Source organism: Miniopterus schreibersii, assembly GCF_964146895.1.
Source record: "Miniopterus schreibersii genome assembly, chromosome: 13".
NCBI lineage: Eukaryota > Metazoa > Chordata > Mammalia > Chiroptera > Miniopteridae > Miniopterus > Miniopterus schreibersii.
In genome coordinates, this window is record NC_138113.1 from 55,579,007 (window position 1) to 55,606,554 (window position 27,548).

The 27,548-nt window shown below is 41.7% G+C and overlaps 1 protein-coding gene across 5 annotated transcripts in view; it reads left to right on the forward strand.

The window, feature by feature from the left end:
- The window catches only part of UXS1 (UDP-glucuronate decarboxylase 1), a 91,747-nt gene that overhangs the window by 11,874 nt on the left and 52,325 nt on the right, over positions 1-27,548 (forward strand). For 2 of the 5 annotated variants that reach the window (XM_081157200.1, XM_081157202.1), the window contains 4 exons: positions 5,868-5,895; positions 6,944-7,007; positions 8,530-8,573; positions 27,243-27,303. In XM_081157200.1, coding sequence (XP_081013326.1) covers positions 5,868-5,895; positions 6,944-7,007; positions 8,530-8,573; positions 27,243-27,303 — 197 coding nt within the window. Of the gene's footprint in view, positions 1-5,867; positions 5,896-6,943; positions 7,008-8,529; positions 8,574-13,755; positions 13,820-27,242; positions 27,304-27,548 lie in introns of those variants that run through there. The other 3 variants (XM_081157201.1, XM_081157203.1, XM_081157204.1) reach the window with 2 other exon arrangements.

Sequence of the window (27,548 nt, forward strand, 5' to 3'; positions counted from 1 at the left end):
CGTTTGATGAGAGTAACTTTGGATAAGCCGTGTAACTTTGCTCTTTCATGGTTTTGCTTATAAAATGAAAATTCTGTGTTCTCGTATCTGGTAGGTAGTAATGCTTTTTAAAAAGTACTGTCAGAAATGAAAATAATTTCCTTAAATAGGTGATAGCTTCAGTTGATGAGCCACCTAGGAAGAAAGGTGTTTCCAGGCGTGGGTGTCATAAAGTAACCTACAATGGAGGGATTGTCCTCAGGCTGGAAGGGCAGTAGAAGTGGGTGCTTCTCAGAGGATGGGCCAAGGTTTTTTTTATCTCTCCTTCATATAGAAGGGCAAGAACTGAACTTCAAGTTAATCCATCAGTTTCCTTGACTTTTTGGTTCAGCTTTCTTGTTGCTCTAACCAAAGTTAGAGCAACGATTGCCAGTCATCCGGGAGAGCTTTTCATTCATCCCTAGTATCAGTAGGTGTTTAATGAGCACCTATTGTGCACGTGTGTCAGTGCCACAGACAGCTGCAGTGAGCAGAACATCTCTGTCACCGGAGCCTACATGTTGGGGGGATAGGACAGTACATGGATCTGTTAGCTGGGGATAAGCGCTGTGAAGAGAAAGGAAGGTGAAGTGTGGGCAGGGAGGGAGAGTGCACAGTGCAGGGGTGTTTACTACAGGTGGGTTGGCCAGAAGATCTCTTTGATGAGGTAACTTTTGAGCAGAGGCCTGAATGAACTGAGAGGGAGAGTGTAAAGGCCCCGAGGCAGGAACAGGCTTGGCAAATTGGAGAAGTTACCTGGGACCACAGTGGCTTGAGCCTGGACTGTAAGAACAGAGAGGTGGGCAGCAGGTCAAGGTGTGGCTGTGACTGGTCACCAGATCCCTCAGGGTGGAAGGGTCTCCATCTTCCCCAGGTGTCAGAGTCACCTGGAACACTTAAAAAATACTGACAGCCCTGGCCCCTGTCCTGGGATTCTGAATGAGGAGGGCCGCCTGGGTTTTATCAGTTGGGACTGGAGAATGCAGACCACCCCCCCCCCACTGCTCCACCCCCACCCCGTTCTTGGCATTGATAGGTCCTGAGAGCCTTTTCGAGCTAAAGGGCACCGTGGGTTAGGAGCCTTTGCTGTAATACCACAGGCTATGTGGCCCCTGGCAGTGACTCAGTAATAAGTGTTCCCATTTTATAAAAGAGACCTGTGTTTGTGTGGGTGACTGTCTCTGTCACCACTGTGCAGCCTGCTATTGCTCCCTGTCCTGAAGGACTGCATCTCAGAACTGGCCAAGTTCCCTAGCGTCTCACTGGTGGCCAGTGCCCCACCTTTTCCTGCTCTGGGGGGGGTCAAGCTGTTTCTTCCCTGTAGTCCCAGGTGGACCCCTACTGTATCTTGTCACCCACGCCTTGCCTCCTTTGGGATCAGTCTTTTCTGGCAACTGCTTTTGGGGTCCTCCCTGTACCTCACATGCACGTTGCTTACCAGAAGCATGATGTTTTTTTGCTCAGGGTCTTACCCTCCGTGCATCCGTAGGCACCAAATTTATTGGATGGCTGACTGGTAGATGAGAGAGGACGGATTTTAGGAAACACTGAAAAAAGAAGGCGTGTCCCCCATGGGTTCCCCCATGGGGTCAACACTAACATCACTATGGCAAGTTGGTGAGCCCCCGGCACGCTTGCCTGCGGGCTGCCTGGGCTGCCTTACACTTACTGGGTTGGGTAGGTGTGTGCCCACATAGAGGCAGGAGAGTGGTTTTCTTAATTCCCACTTCTTCCTGTGACTTGGGGTGAAAGTGGTGATCTGAATGCCCAATAAAATCTTGCTAAAGTGTATTGCAGCCGAGTCAGCTGTATGGATGGGAAGTGGAAGTGGTGGCTTATCTCATCCTGTGTCATAAGGGTGCTTAAAAACAGGCTGGTGGGAGCCCTGGGGAAGAGGCGGCACTTTCTTTGTTGCCTAGTGTACAAGTCCAAGCTTTTATGGACTCTGGTTTGGTGGGTCTTTGTTTGTTTGGGGTCTTGGAACTCTGGGGTTTGAAAGCTGTGGAGCAGGGCTTCCTCCCCACCCTCCACTTCCTGACCCTCATCCATGGATCCACCGAGACCCTCAGACTTCAGACTGAGAGGACTTGTGTTCTAACAGGAGTCACCTCAAGGAGATATTTAAGAAACTTAAGTTAGACTACCACAGACAAAAGTGTTGGCTTAGCATTTTAATTTTTTCTTCATTGGAAAAGGACACTCATTTTTAATCAGACCTTAAAATAAGTCAAGTTTTTGCTCTACATGAAAATTGCTATGTAATAGATTTTCTTGATCTAGATTTCCCAGCAAAGCATTGAGCCTAGATACAGACTTAATGAGAATTATAGAACCAGTGTGTCTCAGTTTGTGTACAAAGTATTTTTAAAATTTATTTTAAATTTGGAATAATTTAAAATATCTTGAAAGTTGTGCAAGGGAATTTTGTTTTAAGCCCATTGTCAATAATGGTGAATTATTATCTTTTTTCTTTTATACTTTTCTTAATATTGAGTGCTTGTATTCTACATAATAGATTTCATTTAGTTCAGTTCCAGTATTTATGGATCACATTTGTTAGTAATTCCTTTGAGACACTGTAAGTGTAGGGTGGGTCACATTAACTAAGCAGGTTGCAAGATTTTAAAGCAACATTAATTTTAGATAATGTTTAATCTGCAACATTCCAGGCTAGTTTACACAAAACACAGGGTCAAGGCTCCATAATTGTGGGAAATCTCTTGTGTTTCTGCCTTTTTGGTGCATGGGACAATGCTCCAACCAACTAAGCCACCTGGCCAGGGTTCCTACAATATTTTGACAAGCCAAAATGAGATAGTCTATTTAAGATACACAGTAGAGAAAATACCCGTGTGGTTTGGTCAGCTCCTGACTGGTCACTGATCTTTGGGGCTCTGTTTTTGTGGTGGTGTTATGGTAAGGAGCTCTCCTTGTACCCACATTGCAAGTGGGCTTCTTGCAATGTCACGAGAAAAGGAATTTTGTGGGACTCACATGGGAGGATGAGATACTGTAGAAAGCGTTATTTCTCTGGAATCAGACACCTGAGTTTCCAAGGTCCCATTTCCCTCTGTCCTGCCAAAGAAGAGTCCCACTTTGCTTTCAACAGAGCTGGGATTAAAGCTGTTGCCCTGAGTTTCTTTCTTTTCTTTTTTTAGAGAGAGAGGAAAGGAGAGGGAGAGAGAATAAAGCATTGATGTGAGGATGGAAATACCGATCTGCTGCCTCCTGCACGCCCCCTTCCGGGAATTGAGCCCACATCCTAGGCATGTGCATGGGACGCTGCCTAACCAACTGAGCCACGCTGTCCAGGGCCATGTGCAGAGTTTCATTTCCATGTTTACACAGCCCAGTCCAGCATCAGGCTAGCTCAGTTTGTGTTCCCAGCTGCAGTCCATCAGTCAGTCCATTGTGTGTGGGGTTCGCGGGCCCATGGGCCGTGCGGCTTCTAGGAACACATGGCTATGGAGGAAAGCCCAAGGAACAAGACAGCCAAGAGGGTCAACTCCTTTGTCTGGGGATTATGTACTGTATTCCCAAACTTCTTTGCGCTTGCAGTGGCCCCTCCCCCTCTGCCTAATAATCTCTGTTCCCAGGCTTGACTGACAGGCACCTTCCCTACATCACCCTGACTTTACTGCTCATGTGTCCATCTTCCTGTTGTTGAGTCCCTTCCCCCTGTCATCTGCAGGGAATAGGCAGGTGGTTTCCTGGGGAGTGTGAAGTTGCAGCTCCCTGGTGAAGCTGCCCAGGTGGCCATGCTTATAATGTCTGGCCTCCCTTTTGCTCTTTTCCTATGGTTAATAACTAATGACAGTATCAGTGACATCACTTGCTATGTGAGCTGAGGATTGACCAACATGTTCACAAGTTGTCTAGGAAGAGCCTGAGAATAGGAGTTTAGCAAGGGTTTAAAAATCCTTTCCCTCCTTTTTAAAAAGCAAGGTAGCCCGGCTGGGCGTGGCTCAGTGGTTGAGCGTCGACCTAGGATCCAGGCGATCGGGGTTCGATTCCCAGTCAGGGCACATGCCTGGGTTGCGGGCTACAGCCGATCAATGACTCTCTCATCATTGATGTTTCTCTCTCTTTCTCCCTCTCCTTTCCTCTCTCTGAAATCAATAAAGATATATTAAAAAAAAAGCAAGGTAAGCACATAAATCCAGGGACAAATAAGCAAGTACTCATACCACTTAATCTCAGTGTTTCGGCATTTTTGCATGTCTTTTTCTATGTATTTTTTTTTGTCCCCACCCAAGGATATTTATCCATTGCTTTTCAGAGAGTGGAAGGGAGAGAGAGAGGGAGAAACATCAATGCGAAACATCGATTGAACCTGTAACTGAGGTACTGGCCCTTGGCCAGAATCGAACCCAGGGCCCTTCAGTCCGAGGGCTGACATTCTAGCTACTGAGCCAAATCAGCCAGGGCTTTTTCTATGTATTTTTTAGTAGCAGAAGTCATACGACATATATTTTTCCCCCCGGAACTGTCATAACTGCATCCTCATGTTACAGCGTAGTTTCTGGTCCTGTTTAATGGCTTTCTGTTTTCACTGAATCAGACATCATAATTTAGATAGCAGCTTCCCTATTGTCGGATATTTGGGTTTATCCCTCTGTCTTTTTGTCTTCAATTATGAATAAGGCCATGATTTGTGAAGGCAGCCTTTCCTGTATATACTCAGGGCGTGAGGATAGTGCTCAAACCACATGGTCCAAAGGTATAAACAGGGTATAAGCCGTCTCTGCTTTTTGAGGACTAGTGAATATAGTACTGATTCCTTTCAATTTCTCCCATTTCTTGCTCACTTGCCACTTTTACTTAGTAGTTTTATTAATCTCTTTTCTGGCATAGTTTCCTCTTCTCTTTCAGGAAGCATATGATTTTATGGCATCAGCATGTCCCTTTCTTAACAGTGGGAATTTCTTGCTGGGGGGGTGATTTTGGACACTGAGTTCTATTCAGTAAACATTAATTAAAGCCCTACTATGTACCAGAGGATAGCAATGAGAAGATCCCTAGGAGTAGCTCTAACCTCAAGGCTTTCCCAAGTTCACAAAATCACCAGGCCTGTGGTGGGGGAGGTTTGTATTTGCTCTCCTTCTTTCCCTTGCACCTTGAAGCGCCTGAGAGTGCCTGGCCCTTGGGAGGAGTTCAGCATTTAGAGAGTGACCACAGAACTGCTGAGTGTGTACAAAACCTCAGGACGGTGCATTCATGGTGAAGGTTTCTGTGTGATGTCATCCTCTGTTCAGTAACTTGAAGTGGTCGCTCTTTGGTGCAGTATTGTTTTCAAAGTCATCCAAGGTGAAACTTCTCTGTTGTGACCAGGCTGTTTCATGCACATATGCCGAATGCCAGCTGTAGACATGGCAACCCACCCTGTAATCAAGGAGGCAGCCCAGCAGACCAGACCCTGCAACCTAAGGGAGGTGGGACAGGTGCTGAGAACTGATAGGTAGACTGTAGTTGAGGTCAAGCCACATGTCATTCCTTTCCTTAACTTGTCTGGATTTTGTTCTTGTTAACACTTAAAGGAAGTGGGTGGACCGAACCCTTGGTCTCTTTCAGGTATGGCGGTCTTTGATCTTGTGACTGGCTCTGCACCATTGAACGCCAAACCCTGAAAGAGATATTCCAAAATTAGAGGGATATATAGGATCATGTTTTCACTTACTTTTTAGTTGGACTTAATATTTTAAAATTATATGTTATATTGTTTTCATGAGCTGTAATTTAGTTTACTTAGTGAACTTTAAAACATTGGTTAAAAATTAAAATTGTATTTATTGAAATCCTTGAATGTCATGAACTTAAACATTAACTTTTTCTTCTTTTTTCCCTTACAGCTGTTTGGGGCAACTTCGTTAATATGAGGTAATTGTTTATAATAATTTGGGTCTTGTTGGGTTTTGTAGACACACTTCAGTTGTTACATATACACCATTGATGTCATGGGTTAATTGAATTTAATTTTAAAATGAAACTGAGTATTTTGCTATTCACACACCTGGGCCGTGTCTTCTGTGGATTTCGAGGAATGCAGCTGGTCCCTGTCTCCAGGGAGCAGACCACGGGGATGCTGAGTCCACCTGTCCACCTGAGGAACCTTCTGGCCTCACTCTGCATTATCTGTGTTGTCTAGTAGGTCAGGAGGGACACTTACAAAAGTAAAATCCTTGTGTTAATGTTAAAAAGAGTTAGCAAAAATGTAAGAAGCATCCATTGTGAAAACAAATTTGGTGCTGTTAGTACAGCTTTAATTAAAAAAAATTCGCTCCACCTTGTTTTCCTTGGTAGTACAACTAAAAGAAAGCGGTTATGATTGTGGTGATTGAGTTGGGTTTGGAAGTTTAATGCTGCTGTGCGAGGCTAAAGGCTAAAGGCTAAAGGCTAAAGGCTAAAGGGCTGCTGTGCCCCCACCAGGCCTTTCATACTGGGTTGGTTTTGCAGGCAGGGCCTTGTTGAGCTGATCCATACACCAGGGCTTGTGTTTGTCTCCTGACAAAGGCTTCTGTGTGTGGCTAGGTGGGTTGTTCCCATCCCATTTAAAGGCTCTCTGTTTATTTAATTGGAAAAACTCCATTTTGCATTAAGTCCCCAGGAAAGCCCAGCAGTCAGGATTGTACTCCTGTAGACACACCCCTGCTTTGAAATCCCTTGTTGGGTATAATGCGAAAGCAAGATTATTTTATTTAATAGAAACAACACTAAGGCAGCAGTGAGCATGCAATATGGATTTAGGGTATTTCCTTTCCCTGGTTGACCTATTTTCCTTTAGTGCACCCCCTTCCTGAGAGAATTGGCACGAATGATTGCTATTTGGGAAGGAGAGGGAGGTGGTCTGCAGCCTTTGTGTTGTGGAAATTTGTTCAGAAATAACTCTTAAAGTCATAAAGCCTTTCAATTAATCTCAGCTTTGTAGCTTTCTACTCAACAGGTCTATCCAGGAAAATGGTGAAATAAAAATTGAAAGGAAGATTGAAGAGGTTGGTCTCTTTCATATTTTGCTTCTTTTTTTTTTCTATATATTTATCTACTTCTGTTGCTTTGCTTGTACTGGTATGTTTATTGTAGCAGTTTGACGCTGATCCATGATTTTGAGAACATCTGTCAAAAAATGATCCCTGCCCGGCCAGAGTGGCTCAGTTGGTTGAGTGTCATCCTGTGCACCGAAAGGTTGCCAGGTGGATTCCTGGTTAGGGCACATACCTGTGTTGTGGGTTCGATCCCCAGTTGGGGCACACACGGAAGGCAACTGATCGATGTTTCTCTCTCACATCGATGTTTCTCTCTCCCACCTTCCTCTCTCTAAGCATGTCCTTGGTGAGGATTAAAAGAAGATCTCTTATTTATGGATTTTTTTTTTCCTCTCAGAGGAAGGGAGAGGGAGAGAGAGCTACAAACATCACTGATGAGAGAGAGTCAATGATCGGCTGCCTCCTTCATGCCTCCTACTGGGGATCGAGCCCACAACCCGGGAATGTGTCCTGACCAGGAATCAAACTTTGACCTCCTGGTTCATAGGTCTATGCTCAACCACTGAGCCATGCCAGCCGGGCTGATCCCTTATTTAATAGAAGGCTTAAGAATACTTGATATACTGTAGATATATCTTTGTGTCAGTCTTTGTCCACTTTATAAAGGCGTGCTCTATTAAAAGAAATTCTGTCTTAAAGGCAAAAGGAGTTTAAATTTTTATGTGACTTTTTGGGTGAGCCTTTTCAGAATTTCTTAGAGAAAGGGAAGTGATTACCTGTACAAGGGATGGAGGCCAGTGCCAGCATCCACTCACCTGAGCAGATGCTATAAGGAAAAAGGCCCATCTCAGATGCTAGGACTCAGGGTGTCTGTAGGCACAGATGGGGAAATCATACACCTCCCTCACTGATAGCTCCTCTGGTTGACAATACACCTTCTATTTTAAAGTAATTTCTTATGTTTTAGTCAAGTAAATGTAGGTATGGGTAGACCATTGTAACATGCTCCTGGGAGGAAATGAGGAATTCCTCATTTTCATTTGAAGCCAGGTGCTGGATTCCTGGGGACGCCCTTGGATTGCCCTTGTTCTGTCCACGCTCATGCTGTTAACACACATAGATGGGGATTGCCTTGTAGCCTGTGATTTCTGTGCTGGAACTGATCCCCTGGAGATAACATGCGGAAACAAGATGTTAAGCTTTTGTGGACACCAATTAGGGGATTTTTAGTTCCTGAAAAGACACCAGTGGTGGTGAGCTGCCTATTTTTTGAGCCTGAACCACCTTTAATATTGTTCATTGTAAGGTTGGAAAGAAAAAAGGTTAATTTTCTCAGAGACTTATGCATCTGTGGAGTAACAATTCCAACGTGCAGTTAATTCTCTTGATTTTAGAGTTGTGATTGAAGTGGTATAACTTAATTTCAGACTAGAAGAGAATTGTCATGCCTGTCTGGAACATCAGAGTGAGGGGAAAGTGGTGGAGCACTGTGTTTTTGCTTTAAAACTGATACTCATTATTTTTGTTTTAGATTGTTGAACCACTTAGAGAGAAAATAAGAGATTTGGAAAAAAGGTATGTGTACTTTTTATTTTGCTTTAGGAAAAGGCTTATGTCTTATATAAGTTTATTTTAACTAAGTAATTTCTTAGTATGAAAAATATAAGGCACTGTCAAGACAAGAACGTTTTCACAACAAGGTAAATTTTTACTCTAAAATTTGTATGCAGTGTTTTTTAAACTTTTTTTCTTTTGTAATTAACTATTTTTTTTTAAATCATTTTTTAATTTTTTAATTACAGCTCACATATGTTATTATTATTAGTTTCAGGTGTACACCCCAGTGATAAGACATTACATAGCTTACTAAGTGATCATCCTGATAAATATCGCACCCATTTAACACCATACATAGTTATTAGAATATTATTGACTAGCCGTAGCCAGTTGGTTGCAGGCTTGATCTCCAGGGCACAGGAGGCAACCAATCGATGTGTCTTTCTCACATTAATGTTTCTCTCTCTCTCTTGTGTTTCTCTCTCCCCCCTTCTACTCTCTCTGAAAAGCAATGGAAAAAGCCTCGGGTGAGGATTAAAAAAAAAAAGAATATTATTGACTATGTTCCTTATGCTGTATTTTACATCCCCATGACTATTCTGTAACAACTAATTTGTACTTCTTAATCTCTTCACCTTTTGCACCCAACCCCCGAACTGCCTTCCATTTAGCAATTGTCAAAATATTCTATGTAACTCTGAGTCTGTTTCCATTCTCTCATTTGCTTATTTTGGTTTTTAGATTCAATTGTTGATAGATATGTATTTATTGCTATTTTATTTTTCATATTTTTAAATCTTTTTTCTTCTTAAAGAATACCCTTTAACATTTCATATAATCTGGTTTGGTGGTGATGAACTCTTTTAGATTTTTCTTGTCTAGGAAGCTCATTATATGTCCTTTGATTCTAAATAATAGCTTTGGTGGGTAGAATAACTTTGGTTATAGGTCCTTGCTTTTCATCACTTTGAATATTTCTTACCACTCCCTTCTGGGCTGCAAAGTTTCTGTTGAGAAATCAGGTTACAATCTTATGGGAGCTCCCTTGTAGGTAACTAACTGCTTTTCTCTTACTGCTTTTAAGATTTTTTTGTTTTTAAGCTTTAGCATTTTCCTTACGTGTTTTGGTGTGGGCCTCCTTGGGTTCCTCTTGTTTGGGAGTCTCTGTGCTTCTTGGACTTGTAAGTCTATTTCTTTTACTACTTAGGGAAAGTTTGCTGTCATTAGTTTTACAAATTGGTTTTGACTTTTTTTTGCTCTCTCTGTTCTCCTTTCGGTATCCCCATGATGCGAATGTTGGTATGTTTGAAGTTTTCCCAAGGCTATTACAGTATCCTCATTTTTTTGGATTCTTTTTTCCTTTTGCTGTCCTGATTGGGTGCTTTTTCCTTATATTCCAAGTCACTGATTTGCTTCATGGCTTCATTTACTGTACTGTTGATTCCCTGTAAATTATCCTTCATTTCAGTTAGTTTATCATTTCTGACTGGTCCTTTTTTGTGCTGTTGAAGTTCTCACTAAGTTCATTGAGCATCCTTATAACCAGTGTTTTGAACTCTGCATCTAGAAAATTGCTTGTCGCTGTTGTTTTAGTTATTTTTTTGGAGTTTTGTTCTGTTGTTTCTTTTGGAACATGTTTGTCTTCTCATTTTGGCAGTCACCCTGTGTTTGTTTCTATGTATTAGATAGAGCTTCTATATCTCTGTCGTGGTAGAGAGGCTTATTATAGATGTTCTGTAGGGCCCAGTGACACAGCCTAGCTGATCACCCAAGCTGAGCTCATAAGGTGTGCCTTCTGTGTGGGCTGTGTACACTCTCCTCTTGTAGTTGAGCCTGGATTGCTGTTGGCGTGTCAGTGGGAGGCCTTTACCTCTGAGCTGATCAGCTGCAAGGACCGGCTGCAACCATACACCTCTGACCTCAGACCTCAGACCTCAGACCTCAGACCATGGTGGAGAATCAGCTGTGCAGGGGCCCACCTACAGAGCATGACTTAATTCAGCAAGGCTCTGGTGCCCGCTTAGTCTGCCCCTTGAGCATGTCACTGGTGGAGGTGGTTGGGTGGTACTTTAACATGGTGTTAAGCTGTGCACTGGGTGCATTGGCTCTGAGGCCTCTCTGGAGGTGTAGGCCAAGGTCAGCCGTCACCTGTGTTCTGCCTGGGGTCATCCAGCATGAGCTACAAAGTGATCTGCAGGTGGCTGCTACTTATGCTGGGCTTGGAGGTGCTCAGGTGAGTCAAACCTGTGAGCCAAGAATGGCTGCTGCTACTGCTGGGCCTGTCTCTTACCAAGAGATAGGAGGCTGGTTGAGAGAGTTTAGGAATATCTGAAGCATGAGCCAAGACAGGCCATTCATAAAGAAAAGCCACTGGAAACAGCTTGGGTGGGCCTGAAAGTGGGGCAGGGTGGGGTCTTAGGGAATCTCCAAAGAGGAGCAAACAGTGCTAGCCAGGTTGATGGCTATAGAACCTGATATAGAACCTGCCTGCCAGTTCTATGGGGGTGTTCTCAAAAAAGGAATAGTGGCCTCTGCCAGCACTTCAGTCTGGGAGAAAGCTGCCCCTCCAACTCTCACCCTGATGCCAGACAACTCAGTTCCTCCCCATATGTCCCTGGTTCCTTTCAAGCTATTGCCTCTCAGTGCTGGAGCTCAGGGGCTGTGAGTCTGAATTAGTCCGTCCCTGGTCCCTTTAGAAGTAACTGCCTGGGACTCCTGAATCCTCTGTCTCACTCAGCCACACTTCCCACTGGTTTTTACAGCCAGAAGTTATGGGGACTTCTGGCACTGGAACCCTGGGCTGGGGGGTCTGGTGTGATGCCTGGGACCCTTTACTCTTTAGGTGGGGACCTGTGGAACTGCGATATCCCTCCCAATTTTTATTCGCTGCATTTGGGTCTCTGACCAGCCTGTTCCATATCTTCACCCCTCTTACCAGTCTTGGTGTGGCTTCTTCTTTAATTCCTTAATTGTAGGATTTCCATTCAGTCAGATTTTAGGCAGTTGTGAATGATGATTTTTCTGTAGTTTAGTTGTCAAGAATTGTTTTTCTTTTAAAAATTTTTTTAATTGATTATTTTAGAGAGAGAGAGAGGAAAGAAGAAAGAGGGAGAGAGAAACATTGATTTGTTGTTCTACTTCTGTATACATTCACTGGTTGATTCTTGTATGTGCCCTGACGGGGCATCCAACCCACAACCCTCATGTATCAGGATGATGCTTCAACCAACTGAGCCACCTGGCCAGGGCTGTCAAGAACTATTTCAGATGAAAGCTGTGGATTCTCTCCAGGGGGAAAGATCATGTGTGTGTGTATGTATGTATGTGTGTGTGGATGTATGGGTGGATTTATTGAAATTTATTTTCTCAGGGGTCTTTGTGAAGCCCAACCAAAGATCCTATGTTAAAAGTTCTTCCTCTAAAGTCTCTATGAGTTTGATTCTTACAAACTATGGTGATCTAAGCCAATGTCTTTATAAATGTTTTTGTTTTTCCCCATTTGAGTAATACCCAAGTAGTCAGAACATTGGTAGAAGAGAGGGTCTAGGTCTGTTGAAATCCTTCTTTTCTAAACCCTGTGCATTTCTAAATTCCTGCAATTTAATTACATGCAAGTGAGTTTCAGCCTGTATCTTAACTTTTGCAAGGTGGTCAGGTAGTTTCTAGCCTATATCAGTTATTCTAAGAGAATTATTTCCAAAACAAGGAAAGATTTTAGAGGGCATAAAACCGAGTACCATATGTTAAGTACGATAAGTTGTGGTCTGTGATGCCATGTTGAGCCATTTATTTGCTTTTATCACCAAAATACATCAGGAAGATTTCAGAATTCTGTCTAGGTAATGTGCCAGGAAGTGAAGAATTGTGTCCTATGGTGGAAACTTTATTTAAATCAGATTGCAAAGAAGATTTCTCCTCACCCTTTGTTTTGGTAGTTCTTTTGCAGTTTTCCTCTCTCTCTTAAACAGTTGAGCTTTAGGTACTAGGACTTTTTCTTTGACTGTATTTGGAAAACTTTGTTTCTGGAGTAACAGTTGGGTCTTAGAAGTTTACAAAAGAAAAATGATAACATTCATTAAAGTTTATGTAATTTTTTTTTTCTTCAATCAAAATGTGTTTATTTATTTCCTTGTCTTTAACTGGTAGTTTATATGTAGTCAGGAAAACTATTAACTTCAGCTTTTACTGGAATAGAAATTGTATTTTTAACAGATTCAGTTAATTATAAAATATTTCTATTTGTGCCTTAAATCACTTTTGCCATGATTTGGTGGTGAAATTATGCTGCTTGTAAAATTCCATGGGATGAGAGTCAGAATTTCTGCCTTTAATATGACTGGCATAATTTGAGATTTTAATTGAAGCTTAAAAAAATGGAAATAACCCACTGCAGGCTTTATGTTTGTCAAAAAAAAAAAAAATAGTCATCTGTCCACCAGCATTTATTTTCTTTAGAGAATAATATTTACTTATCTGTGAAAAGTGAATCAATTAGATTACTTCCCTATAAGGCAGTGGCTTACACACACGATACCTTTAAGTGTGAGAATTAGAGAATTCCCTTTGATACTTTAAATGTTCTTTGTAATTTTTAAAAATTTAGATAAACTTGGCATATAATATTTTATCAGTTTTAGGTGCACAACTTAATTCAGTATTTATGTACACTACAGAGTGATCACCACAGTGAGTCTAGTTAACATCCGTACCATGTGCAGTTGACCCCCTGCACCCATTATGCCCAACCCTCAACCCCCTTCCCGTCTGATAGACATCAGTCTGTTCTCTGTATGTATGATTTTTATTTTGTGTTTTAGAATCCACATATAAGTGAAATCACACAGTATTTACTTTTCTCTGCCTGACTTATTTCACTTAGCATAATACCCTCAGAGTCCATTCATGTTGTCACAGATGGCGAGATTTCATCCTTTCTTATGGCTGAGTAGTATTGCATTATATATATGTACTACAACTTCTATTTATATTCATCCATTGTTTTCATATCTTGGCTATTGGAAATAATGCTGCAGTGAACATAGGGGTGCATATATCTTTTAATTAGTGTTTTTCATTGTTTTAGGATAAATACCCAGATGTGAAATTGCTTAATCACATAGTAGTTCTACTTTTAATTTTGGGAGCAACTCCATACTATTTTCCACAGTGGCTGCTCCGATTTACTTTTCCATCAACAGTGCACAACCATCCTCCACACCCTCCCCAACACTTACCGGTCTTTTTGAGAATAGCCATTCTGACATGTATGAGGTACACCTCATTGTGCCTTTGATTTTCACTCCCCTGATGATTAGTGACATTGAGCATATTTTCAGTTCCCTGCTGGCCATCTGTATGTCTTCTTTTGAAAAATACTTATTCTTATACTCAGCACATTTTTTAGTCAGTTGTACTGAGTTGTATGAATTCTTTATATATTTTGTATTTAATCCCCTATCAGAGATATGATTTCCAAGTAACTCCCATTTAGTTGGGAACCTTTTCATTTTATTGATGGATTCATTTGCTATAGAAGCTTTTTAGTTTGAAGTCTTATTTTATTTATTTTTGCTTTAGTTGCCATCGATTTTGGAGTCAGATCCAAGAAATCATTGCCAAGACCAATGTCAGAGAGATTACTGCCTATGTTTTCTTATGTTTTCTTCTATGAGTTTTAAGGATTCAGGTTTTTGTTGAAGTCTTCAGTCCATTTTGAGTTGATTTTTGTCTGTGGTGTTAGATAGTGGTCCAGTTTCTTTTTCTTGCTTCATTTTTTTTTTTTTTTTTGCATGTTGCTCTTTAGTTTTCCCAACACCATTTATTGAAGAGATTGTCTGTTTTTCCTTGTATATTCTTGCCTCCTTTGTCCTAAATTGATTGACCATATATTCTTGAGTTTATTTCTTGCCTCTATTCTGTTCCATTTATTTGTGTGTCTGTTTCTATGCCAGTGCCGTACTGTTTTGATTACTATAGCCTTGTAGTATAGTTTGATATCAGGGAGCATGATGCCTCCAGCTTTGTTCTTTTAAAGATTGCTTTGGCTACTTGTGATCTTTTGTGGTTCCATAAAATTTAGGATTGTTTTATTTCTGCGATAAATGTCATTGAAATTTTGATAGAGATTACATTGAATGTAGTGTGTTATGGATAATATGGCTACTTTAACACTATGAATTCTTCCAGTTCATGAACATGGAAAGTCGTTCCATTTACTTGTGTCTTCAGTTTCATCATTGTCTTACAGTTTTCAGAGTATGTCTTTCACCTCCTTGATTAAATTTGTTCCTAGGTATTTTATTCTTTTATTGCAATTGTAAATGGCTTGTTCCCTGCAGCTTTACAAAATTTATTTATTCTAACAGTTTTTAGTGGTCTTTAGGGTTTTGTATTTGTACCAGCTTTGCGTCCCTGGAATAAATCCCACTTTATCCAGTTGCATGTTCCTAATGTATTGCTGGACCCAATTTGCTAATATTTTGTTGAGGATCTTATTATCTATGTTCATCAGGGATATTGGCCTGTAATTTTCTTTCTTTGTAGTATCTTTATCTGGTTTTGGAATCAGGATAATGCTGGTCTTGTAAAAAGAATCTGTGAGCCTTTTCTCTTCTTGAATTTCTTCAAATAGTTTGAGAGGGGTAGGTGTTAGTTCTTTGGAAGTTCAGTAAGATTTGCCTGTGAAGCTATCTGGTCTAGGACTCTTGTTGGTTGGGAGGTTTTTGATTACTGATACTATTTGTTAGCAGTAATCACTATATCCAGATTTTCTGTTTCTCCTTGATTTAGTCTTGTAACATTGTATGTTTCTAGGAATTTATCCATTTCCAGTTTGTCCAATTTGTTGGCATATAGTTTTTCATATTGTTTTCTTACAATCCTTTGTATTTCTTTGGAGTTAGTTTTTACTTCTCCTCTTTTATATCTAATTTTATTTATTTGGATCCTCTTTTTTCTTGAGTCTGGTTATAGGTTTGTTATTCTTATTTATCTCTTTTGAAAAAATTTTTTTTTTGTTTTTTAGAGAGAGGGAGAAAGGGAGAGAGGGAGAGGAAGAGAAACATTGATGTGAGAGCTGAATAGTATTGAAAGTTGATAAGCTGCCTTCTGCACGACCCCCCAACGTGGTGATTGAGTCAGCAGCCCAGGCATGTACCCTGACTGGTAATCGAACCTGCAACCCTTTGGTGCACAGGACGAAATCTACACTAGCTAGGGCAATCTTGTTTCCATCTTTTCAAAGAACCAGCTCTTGGTTTCATTGATCTTTTGTATTGTTATTTTAAACTCTATTTTGTTTATTTCTGCTCTGATCTTTATTATTTCCTGTCTTCTACTCACTTTGCCTGTTGTTGTTTTTCTTGTTCTTTGACAGGTAAAGTTAGATTGTTTGTATGGAATTTTTCTTGTTTCTTGAGGTAAGCTTGTAATGCTATGAATTGCCCTCTTATGACTGCTTTCACTAAGTCCCATAGTTTTTAGGTTGTTTTATTCTAATTTTCATTATTTCAACTTATCGTTAGATTCCTTTTTTGACCTCTTTTTGTTAACCCATTCATGGTTTAGTAACATGTTATTTAGCCTCCATGTCTTTGTGTTTTTCAGTATTTTTCTTTTGATTGATTTCTACGTTTTTTAAAAAATATATCTTTATTGACTTCAGAGAGAGGGAGGGAGATAGAAACATCAGTGATGAGAGAGTCATTGGTTGGTTGCCTCCTGCACTCCCCCCCTACTGGGGATCAAGCCTGCAACCCGGTCATGTGCCCTGACCAAGAATCAAACCACGTTCTGGATCCTAGGTTGCTGCTCAACTCTTGAGCCACTCCAGCCAGGCTGATTTCTACTTTATACTGTTACAGTCAGAGAAGATGCTTGGTATGATTTCAATGTTCTTAAACTTATTGACACTTGTTTTGTGTACTAACATGTAATCTATGCTAGAAAACATCCCGTGATCACTTGGAAAGAATGTATACTCTGCTGCTTTGGGGCGAAATACTCAGGAGATACCAGTTAAATCCATCTGATCTACAGTGCCATTTAAAGCCTCCATTTCCTTGTGGATTTCCTGTTTGGGCAGAGCTAGCCGTTGAAATCAGTGGGGTGTTAAAATTCCCTAGAATAACTGTATGTCCTTTTACGTCCATCAAGATTTGCTTTAAATATTTAAGTTCTATGTTGCATTCATAAGTGTTTACAAGGACTATATCCTCCTGTTGGATTGCTCCCTTTATCATTATGTAATGTCCTTCTTCATGTCTTACTATAGCCTTTGTTTTAAAGTTTGTATTGTTAGCCATGCTGGTTTGGCTCAGTTGGTTGAGTGTTGTCCCATGCATCTGGCGGTTGCCAGTCTATTCTCGTTCAGGGCACATCCTGGTTGTGGGCTTGATCCTTAGTATGGGGCATGCTTGAGGCAGCCAGTTGGTGTTTCTCTCTCATCAATGTTTCTGTCTCTCTCTCTTCCTCTCCCTTCCTCACTCTGAAATCAATTAAAACAAAAATAAAAATGAAGTCGAGTTTGTCAGATATGAGTATCGCTACCCCAGCTTTTTTTTTTCTTTCCAATTGTATGAAATACCTTTTTCTGTCCCTTTGTGTTTAGTCTGTGTGTATTTTTCATTCTCAGATGCATCTCTTGTAGACAGCATATAGATGAGTCTTGTTTTCTTATCCATTCAGCTACCCTATGTCATTTGATTGAAGAGTTTACACTACTTACATTTCAAATGATTATTGATAGGTACGTATTTATTGCCAATTTCTTCTTTAAACTGTGATTCTTAGCTATTTTTCTTTTTTGTCATTCTCTTTCTTTGCCATTTAACCTTTCTTTTAATATTGTTTTGGTCATAACAAACTCATTTAGGTTTCATTTGTTTGGGATGCTCTGTATTTCTTCTATTTTAAATGATAGTTTTGCTGGGTAAAGTAGTCTTTGTTGTAGGTCCTTCTCTTTCATCACTTTGAATATTTCATTCCACTCCCTTCTGGCCTGAATTGTTTCTGTTCAGAAATGAGCTAACAGTATTATGGGAGCTCCTTAGTAGGTAACTAACTTTTTTTCTCTTGCTACTTTTAAGATTCTCTCTCTGTCTTTAACCTTACCATTTTAATTATGATGTGGTCTTGGTGTCAGTCTTGTTAGGTTCATCTTGTTTGGGATTTTCTGTGTTCCCTAGACTTGTGTATCGTTTTCTTTCACCAGGTTAGAGAATTTTCAGTTATTATTTCTAATAATAGTTTCTCGATTCTTTGCGTTCTCTCTTTTCCTTCTGCTAACACCATGGTATGTATGTTGATACACTTCGTATTGTCCCTGAGGTTCACTAAACTTTTAAAATATATCTTTATTGATTTCAAAGAGAGGAAGGGAGAGGGGGAGAGAGAGAGATAGAAACATCAGTGATGAGAGAGTCATTGATCGGCTGCCTCCTGCATGCCCTTGACTGGGGATCAAGCCCTGGCATGTGTCCTAAGTGGGAATCGAAACTTGATCTCCTGGATCCTAGGTTGATGCTCAACTGCTGAGCCACGCCCGGCCGGGCTAAACTAGTTTTATTTAAAAAATTTTGTTGTTGTTGCTCTTATTGGTAGTTTTTCTGCTTTGTCTTTCAAATTACTGATTTGATTCTCTGTTTCATCCAGTTTACTGTTTATTCCTTCCAGTGTTACGAATTAATATGAACTCCTTCTAGTGTTAGAATGAATATATAATTCTTCATTTCATATATTGTGTTCCTAATTTATGACTTGTTTTTTTTTTTTTTTGGTTTATGTCCTTTTTCATGTTGTTGTAGTTCCACAAAGTTTCTTAAATATCCTTGTAACTATTTGTTATTATTCTATACCTGATAAATTGCTTACCTACATTTTATTTAGCTCTTTTTCTGGTGATTTCTCCTGTACTTTCATTTGTGGCATGCTTCTTTGTTTCCTCAATGTAGCTGCATCTTTGTGTTTGTTTCTATATGTTAGTCTTCGGAGGGTGACCTTAGTAGGTATCCTGTGGGTCTAGTGGTGCAGTTTTCTTGATCACCTTAGCTGGATGCTCCAGGAATTTCCCTTGTGTGGGTTATGTGCGCTCTCCTATTGTAATTGAGTCTTGATTGCTATTGGCTTATTCATGTGTGGTGTCAGCCCTGAGTCTGGATGACTGCGAGGATCAGCCTTGACCACAGTTATGACGTGCTGTGCAGGTACTGATTACATGAAGCAGAATTCACCTCAGCAGGGTCTGTTTCCTGCAGAGACCTCCCTTTGGATTTGTCACTTGTGAAGCTAATTGGATCCTGTTCTGTTGACATCTGAAGCTGGCCACTGGGTGTGTTGGCCACTGGGTCTGGGGCGTCTTGGGAGGGACTGTAGTGCAGGCCAATGTTATATGCCACCTGTGACTAGCCATGGGCAATGTTTTTGGAGCTACAAATGATTTAGTTTTTTGTGGCCTCTGCTTGGCCTGAATGTGTGCAGGAAGGACCAAGTTTTGCACCAAGGCTGGCTTTTATCAGCTCAGGGCCTGAGGGCAGGTCATCAGAAGACTTAAGGCACCCTGAGATTCACCTCCACCTGCCTCTGCCTATAGCTACCTGTTAAGCTTAGACACTGAAGGAGCCTCTGGTACTACTTGAGTTGCATGAGTTAGGTTCTCAGTGAGTTACCAGGTAGAGGTGAATGGTGTTCCCCAGATTGATTCAGGATCAAACTTGGTTCCAGTGCTGGGTCTGAGGCCACTCAGCAAATGTCCTAGAGTATGCAATATCCAGCTGCCACCTGCTGGGTGCTGCACACCTTTGTGTTGGGGCAAGGTCTTAGAGTCATCGGGGTGAGGTCAACAGAGTTTTTCAGGTGCAAAGAGACCAAGATTTGGCCATGCGAATGGAATGCTCTGCTCCAGTTGCGTGTGCAAGGGAAAAATGGCCCATATCCTAGAGCCATACACTCAGCATGTCACAATTTGTGCTGGGTGGATACTGAGCTAGAAGCAGCTGTTGTGGGGTGGGAGGATGGTGCCACTGGATTTCTTGTGTCTGAGAGATGCTGATCAGGCTGGGGAAGGTGAGGGGAATGGCCTGCTTGCCAGAGCCACAGAAGTTACTCTGTCTAGATCCTGCCCAGATCTAGGCAGGGCAGAGCCACCAGGAATCTGGGGGGGTGAGGCCACTAGGAGCCCAGAGAGTGGGGCTAGTCGATCTCCCATGAGGGTAAGTACCAGTCATGTTCATGGGAAAGTGGAGTGAATGGCCCCTGCCTCAAACCCACAGAAGTCAGTCACTGACACTCCCTGAGTCTGCCCAGACCTCTATACCCAGCCCATGCAGTTGACTACTCAGCAGGTTGCAAGCTCCTCAGGGTGGGGCAATGTGGAGTCCAGAGAGTGGGGCTGTTGCATTCCATGTGGCTGATGCCATGTGGAGGAGAGTGTTCCACCCAAGAAAATGGAGTCTGCAGTGTGGGAGAGGAACTCTTCCCAGGGAACTCTTCTGGTGGCTGTTCGTTCAGCTCTCTCCCCAGAGCTACAAAGTCCAGTCTCGCCTCATGGGACTCAAGTCTGCTTTGCCTCTCCCTCCACCAGAGCTTAGGAGGAATGCCTGTGAATGCGATTTTGTGCATTGCCCTTTTAGAGGGTGTTTGTGTCTCTGGTGACCTCCTGTCTCTCCCTGAAGGACAGAAACCCCATGCTTTTCACAGCTAGAGGTTATGCTGGTGCCTCTTCCTGGCTCTGGCTCTATAGTCTGGGGAACCCGGCATGGAGTTGAGACTGCATGCTTCTCAGGGAAACTCCTGCTCCTGAGATATCCCTCCAGAACCTCAGCTACCACCCATGGGAATGGGGCCAGCCCATTTTTGTCTTCACCCTTCTACCAGTCTCAATGTGGCTTCTTCTGTAAGTCCTTGGTTATAAGAGTTCTCTTCATCTAGTCTTCAGTTCATTATTTAAGATGAGTGTAGCTTCCACCTACTCTAACACCATCTTGGATCTCTTCCTGGATATTTTTTTTTGGTTAGGATTCAATCTCCTTACTAGTAATTAGTCTGTTCAGATTTTCTGTTTTTCATGATTCAGTCTTGAAAATGTATGTTTTTAGGTATTTAGCATTTTTCTTTATAGTTGTCCACTTTGTTGGTGTATAATTGGTCATAGTGGCATTTTATGATTCTTTGTATTTCTTTGATATCAGTTGTAACTCTTGTGATTTTATTTCTCTCTCTCTTTAGTTAGTCTAGAAAAAGGTTTGTAATTTTTTTTTTTTAAAGAAGCAGCTCTTAGTTTCATTGAATTTTTTTGTCTTTATTTCCACTCTGATCTTTATTTCCTTTCTTCTACTTTGTTTTTCTTTTTCCAGTTTCTTTAGGTGTAAAGTTACACTGTTTATTTGAGATTTTTTTTGCTTCCTCAGGTAGGCCTGTATGGATTATAAAATTCCTCTTTAGTGCTGCTTTTGCTGTATTTCATAGATTTTGGTGTGTTACATTTGAATTTCCTTTTGTCTCAAGGTATTTCTAATTTCACCTTTGTTTCTTGTTGACGCATTGGTTCAGCAGCATGTTGTTTAATCTTCACATATTTTTTATTATTTCAGTTTTCTTGAAATTGCTTTCTAGTTTTATACCATTGTGGTTGGAAAAGATGCTTGATATGATTTCAGTCTTCTTAAGTTTATTAAGGCTTGTTGTGTGGCATAATATATGATCTATCCTGGAAAATGTCCCATTCTTCTGAGAAGAATACGTATTCTGGTTAGAATGTTCTGTAAATATCTACTAAGTTCATCTGCTTTAATGTGTCATTTAAGGTAGGTATTTTCAAAACTGATTTTCTATCTTGATGATCTATCCAGTCACTTAAGTGTGGTTTTAAATTCCCCTACTATTATTGTATTGTTCTTTTTTCTTTAGGTGTCTACTTAGGTGCTTCTACATTGGGTGAATAAATATTTGCAAATGTTATATTTCCTTGGTGGATTGACCCCTTTATCACTATGTAGTGTACATCTTTGTCTCTTACTACATTCTTGGTTTTAAAGTTTTTTTTGTCTGATACAAATGTAGCTCTTCCAGCTTGCTTTTAGTTTCCATTTGCATGAAGCATCTTTTTCCATACCTTCACTTTCAGTCTGTGTATATCCTTACAGCTGAAGTGAATCTCTTATAGGCAGCATATATTGGGTCTTAATACTTTACTTTCAGCTACTCTGTGTCTTTTGATTGGAAATTTATTCCAATTATATTTAAAGTAATTGGTGATAATGATATGTATTTATTGCCAGTTTGCTCATTGCTTTCTGGCTGTTTTGTAGTTCCTCTCTTTCCTTTGTTTTTCTTTCTCCTTCATTTGTGGCTTGATGAGCTTTTATAGTGTTGCGCTTAGTTTCCTTCTTCAGTATCTTTTTTTGTTTCACCTATAGGCTTTTGCTTTGTTGTTACCATGGGGCTTACGTTTAACAGCCTATATATATAACAGTCTATTTTAAGTTGTTAGGAAAGTAGGTTTGAACTCATTCTAAATATCTACATTTTTATCTCTTTCACATTTTGTTTTTGATGTCACATTTTACGTCTTTATTTTGTGTATTTATTAACTAATTATTACAGTTTTAGTTATTTTTACTGCTCTTGCCATTTAACCTTCATATTAGCTTTATAAGTTATTTATATATCTTCACAGTATACTTTTATCTGTGACATTTTTTACTGTGAGTTTTCTTGTTACTAATTAGTGCCCTTTCTTTTCTGCTTAAAATTTACATTTCCTGTAAGGCTGAGTTAGTTTTGATGACCTCCTTTAGTTTTTTTGTGTTTTTTTAAAAAATATATCTTTATTGATTTCAGAGAGAGGAAAGGAGAGAGACAGACTGACAGAAACATCAATGATAAGAGAGTCATTGGGGATTGAGCCCGCAACCCGGGCATGTGCCCTGACCAGGAATCGAACCCCAATCGCCTGGATCCTAGATTGACGCTCAACCTCTGAGCCACGCCTGGCCGGGCTCCTTTTGCTTTTTTTTCTCTGGAACCCTCTGTCTCCAATTTTGAATGGTAACCTTGCCAGGCAGAGTATTCTTGGTTGGAAGGGTATTTTCTCTCTCAGTGCTTTGAATCAATCACGTCACTTCCTTCTGACCTGCAAAGTTTTTGCTGAGAAATCTGCTGATAGTCCTATAGGGGCTCCCTTATACTTAATAAGTTGTTTTTCTCTGTCAGCTTTTAAGATTCTCCCATTGTTGTCAACTTCAGACATTTAATTCTGTATCTTGTTGGTCTCTTTGGTTTCATTTTGTTTCATATTCTCTGACTTATTTGATCTGCATGTCATGTTTGCTTCCCCAATTTGGGGAAGTTTTCAGCCATTATTTCTTCAAATAAGTTTTCTGACCCTTTCTCTCTCTCTTCTCCAACTGGGACTCCTATAATATGAATATTATTTCACTTGATGTTTTCTACTTTTTTGTTACTATTTGATAATTCTCACCCAAGGATATTTTTTCCATTGCTTTTCAGAGAGCGTGGTGAAGGGGGGGAGAGAAAACCATTGATGTGAAAGATACATTGACTGGTTGCCTCCCACACATGCCCCAACTGGGGGCGTGGAACAAATCCACAACCTAGGTACATGCCATTGACCAGGAATCGATCCCACGACCCTTCAGTACGCAGGCCGATGCCTCCAACCACTGACCCACATGGGCCAGGGCATGATGTTTTCTGATAGGCCCCCTGTGTCATCTTCCATTTTTAAAATTCCTTTTTTTTTTTGCCGCTCTGTTGTGGTGAGTTCTTCTGCCCTGTTTTCTAGGTCACTGGTTCTCTTCTGCTTCGTCTAGTCTACTGTTGCACCCCTCACTGTATTTTTTAGCTTAATTTTTTATCCTTCAGAGCTGACCTGTTTGCTACATGTATTTTCTTTTTGTTGAAGTTTGTGCTGTGTTTGCACATTTTTCTCCCAAGTTTGGTAAGCATCTTTGTGATCATTACATTAAAATCTTAATCAGATAAGTTATTTATTTTCGTTTTATTGTGTTTTTTACTGGGGTTTTATTGTTCCCTTTTATCTGGAACATATTCCTTTGTGTCCTCTTTTGCTTACCTGTCTTATATGTTATTATATTAGGTGAAACAGCTCTCTCCCCCAGTCTTGAAGGTATGGCCGTGTGTAGGAGATGAACCTTATTGTTTCACCCTTCCCTGACTCTGGGTTGTCCCCTGAACCTGGGATTGCCTAACCATTCTGGCTTATTCTTGATAGGTCCTAGTTGTTGAGGGGCTGCCAAGACCTGTAAGTGTTGCAGAGAGTGGGATCTGTCATTGCGTAGTTTCAGGCTGATTGGAATCTAGACCCTCAGGTAGCAGCTTTCATAGTATGCAAATATATACAGTCCTGTGGGACTGCAGTGGTAAGCCCTGCTGGCTTCCAGACCAGATGAGTTAGAGGTGTCTTCCTCGGTAATAGTCGGAAAAAATTCAGGGCTCCAGACAAGTGCTTGAACTCCTTTCTGGGTGGTCCTGGCAAGCTGTAGCTCGTCCAGGGGAGAGCACAAAGGTGGCTTCCCCTGACCTGTGCTCTGCGTGAGCACTTCCTTAGCCTCTAAGTGCGTCGTCCATCTGAACCTTCCTCTCGGGCTGAAGTTGCAGGACAAGTAAATGGGCCTTTTTCACAGGGAGACTGGGGGTATATTTCAGTCTGCTGCCTGTGCCGTGCCCTGTGGGTGGCAGCCTGCCAAGAACTCTGTAATTGTTTCAGATCCAAGGGGTCCAGAAACACAATTCCTCCTGGCTACAAGAGCCAGGTGCCTCAGGGCCAGATGTCCCTCGTGTGGGCTGTGCGGGCTAGCTGGGAGTGGTACAGGTGCCAGGTTTGCGCACTGGTGTTAGCAGGTTAGAGGCAGAAGGCAAAAATGGTGCCTGCCAACACTATAAAAGTAGAGGGAGGAGACAAAATGCCTCCCGCCAGCGCCTTTGTTCCCAGAGAGGGTCCCAGTGGCCTCCTGCCCTCCAGCAGGTGCTTTAAAATCAGTAAGCGGTTCTCTTTCACATATGGCATAGATTCTTTTGAAACCACTGCTCTTGTACTGGGTCCCAGGGCAGGTGAGTGTGTTAGTTACAGCAGTTATGGCTCTCCTGGATGCAAAAGCCTGTTGTTTCAAAGCCAAATAGTTTAAGGGCTCATCTCTCCCGTGCAGGTTCCAAGGGTTGGGGTGCTTGATATGGGGCACAAACCCTTGCTCCACAGGCAGAAGCTCCATATTTGTGGGCTGTCTCCTGACTGTGAGTCACCACGCCAGGAGTGGGGTCTTAGCGAGACTGGGTCTTCTGCCTCTGGTACAGGACTTGATGTGGCCCTTTTATCCTTTCCTTGAAGGAGGTTCAGCTGGTTTTCAGAGCAAATTGTTCCATATGTAGCTGTAATGTGTCGTGTCTGGGAGGAGGTAAGTTCAGATCTTCCTACACAGTCTTGAACCAACTCTCTGTGCTTTTTAAACTGGAATGAGAACCACAAGTACGAATGTAATCTTAAGGAATTTACCAGTAACAGGGTTCTTGGGCAGTCAGAGTTACCTCTAAAATAGGTGCAGAGGTTGAATTTTCCTCTTGGCTCTGCCTTACTAGTTATTCTAAATGGTTCTGCTTCTCAGGTTGGTGAGGAGGTCAGGGGACAGGTGAGCCTGAGTTAATGTTTTGGTTAGAAAGTCAAGCACAAACATTGAAATCATTGTTGCCCTGGTTTTATTTTTCTGACTGATTGTGTGGTGAGAATGATTCAACCACCATCTCAACACTGGCCAGGTAAGAATGTATCTGGAGATAATGTTGTCTTGGCGGGCTTGTCACTTTGAGCAAAGTGGCCCCCAGGAAATAATTTTGAAAGGTCGTGATTATATTTTTCAGGGAAAGAAATGGGGACCATGCTCTTCTAGACATCAGAGTAAGCGGCCTAACTGTCCTTACTTTGACTACGTGCCCCTTTTAAATTTCACCTTTATATCTTTAAGCGTTCTTTCTGTAGATAGCAAATAACGATAACTTAATTCTAAGAAAAGCTTCTTTACTGACTCCCTTTAAAGACTAAGATTGGAGTCTGAAGTGACATAAAGTAGTGACTAAAGAATTAACCTGGGGATGTAAGAGAATATTTATTATTTAATTCATACTTCATCCCACTGGCCGGGCTTGTGACTCAGTATTGGGTCTGGAGTGCTGGGTATGAGAGGACAAGGGGACTTGGGCAAGTGTGAGGGCTGCACACAGCATTGCTGAGGTCTACTCTGCTGCCCTCCACAGAAGGGTTTGGAGTGACAGGAAGTCACCTCCCAGAGACAGTGTCTGCCTGTCCCGCCTCCAGCAGGATTGCTGTGCTGCGGGCAGAGCACACCTTGTGCCGCAGCCACCGAGGCACTCACTGTGGTGGGGTGTGCTGAAGACCAGCCCTGTCCTACAGGGTGGTCACTTCGCAGGGCATGTAAATGCCTAGTCACTATGTTGTACACCTGAAACTCATATAATATTTTGTCCACTGTAATTGAAAAATAAGTTAAAAAAGAAAAAAGGTGGGCCCTGCCTGGTAGACAGGAAGTGCCCGGGTGCACAGAGCTGATGGGAGGCTGGGTTTCCAGCCCATTGCCACTCAGGCTTTCCCACCTGCCTGCCTCAGTGTTTGTCGTCTGCCAGGGGAACTTGAACTTTCCAGAGTCCAGAAGCTCCAATAGGGGAATGTGTCTGCATCATAAACGGAAGCACTGCTCCACCTCCAACCTCGTGGGCCTTTCAGTGAGGAGCACCTGCCCAGGGCCCCTGTCCAACGGCCTGGCATTCTGTTCCCTTCTGCAGCTCCTGGGGAAATGCATTCTGTGGCCCAGCCGGGGATATGCAGGAGATGGAGACAGTGCCCCTGGCCCAGCACCTCTCCAATTAAGATAGTAACAGTCAAGTCTATTTCTTGGACTTTACTTAAAGCACTTTAACTTGCTGACCAGCTATTTCAAGCCAGAATTTGCCCGTGTGGCTGGCTACTTTGGTCAGCAAGGTGTTTAAAATTAAATTAATGTAAGTGCAGACACGAGTTATCCCATGACTGTCAGCAAGGTGTTTAAGAAAGGCTGTTTCCAATCTGCACTTAGCAACTCTCATTTTACATCTTATGTACGTTTTATGCTGTCCTTCTCCTGAAATATCAGTGTCAGTTAGTACCCGTAACCCCTTTACCTGGGGCCAAAGACATTGAAAGATAAGATGAGGTTCCAGAGAAACTCTGAGAGACAGAAAGTGCTGGTGCGTAATGGTTATGCCCAGGGGCAAGCGTTGGGAAGAAGAATGGGCTTTGTTGAGGTCCTTTCTTACCTCCCCCGAGGTGTGTTCCACGTTGGGTCTGCAGCTGCTTTCTAGCGCTGTCACCCCCCTCCTTTTGTGTTCAGCTTTGGCTGCTGGTGTCCTACGCATTCTTCAGTTCCCCTTTTTGGGGTGGAATCCCAAGGCATAGCCTTAGCTTGATTCCAAACGAGGAGTAGGTGAGCTTTTTCTTGAATTCAAATTAGCCACTGATTGCTTGGTTCCTGCCACACTACTTGGAGTAGAGAGAAGGTGTGAACAGTACCAGTGCTCAGTTTGGCCCTTGTTTTGATGACAGGCAGAGAAAATACTCATGTCAGATATTTGACATTTTATTCTTTAATCTCTTGTATCATACAGCTTCACCCAGAAATACCCACCAGTGAAGTTTTTATCCGAAAAGGATCGTAAAAGAATTTTGGTAAGTTTGCATATGTGATTCATATTTGTAGCATTAAGAAGCTTGCTTTCTAAATCAGTTTAATTTACACACCATAAAATTCAACCTTACAGAATGTACAATTTGAGTGGTTTATAGTATATTCACAAAGCTGTAAACAGCACCACATTCTAATTCTAGCATATTTCATCACCCCAAAGGAAATCCCCCCTGCCCATTTAGCAGTCATTTTCTATCTCCCTCTACCCCCCCGCTCCTGGCAACCA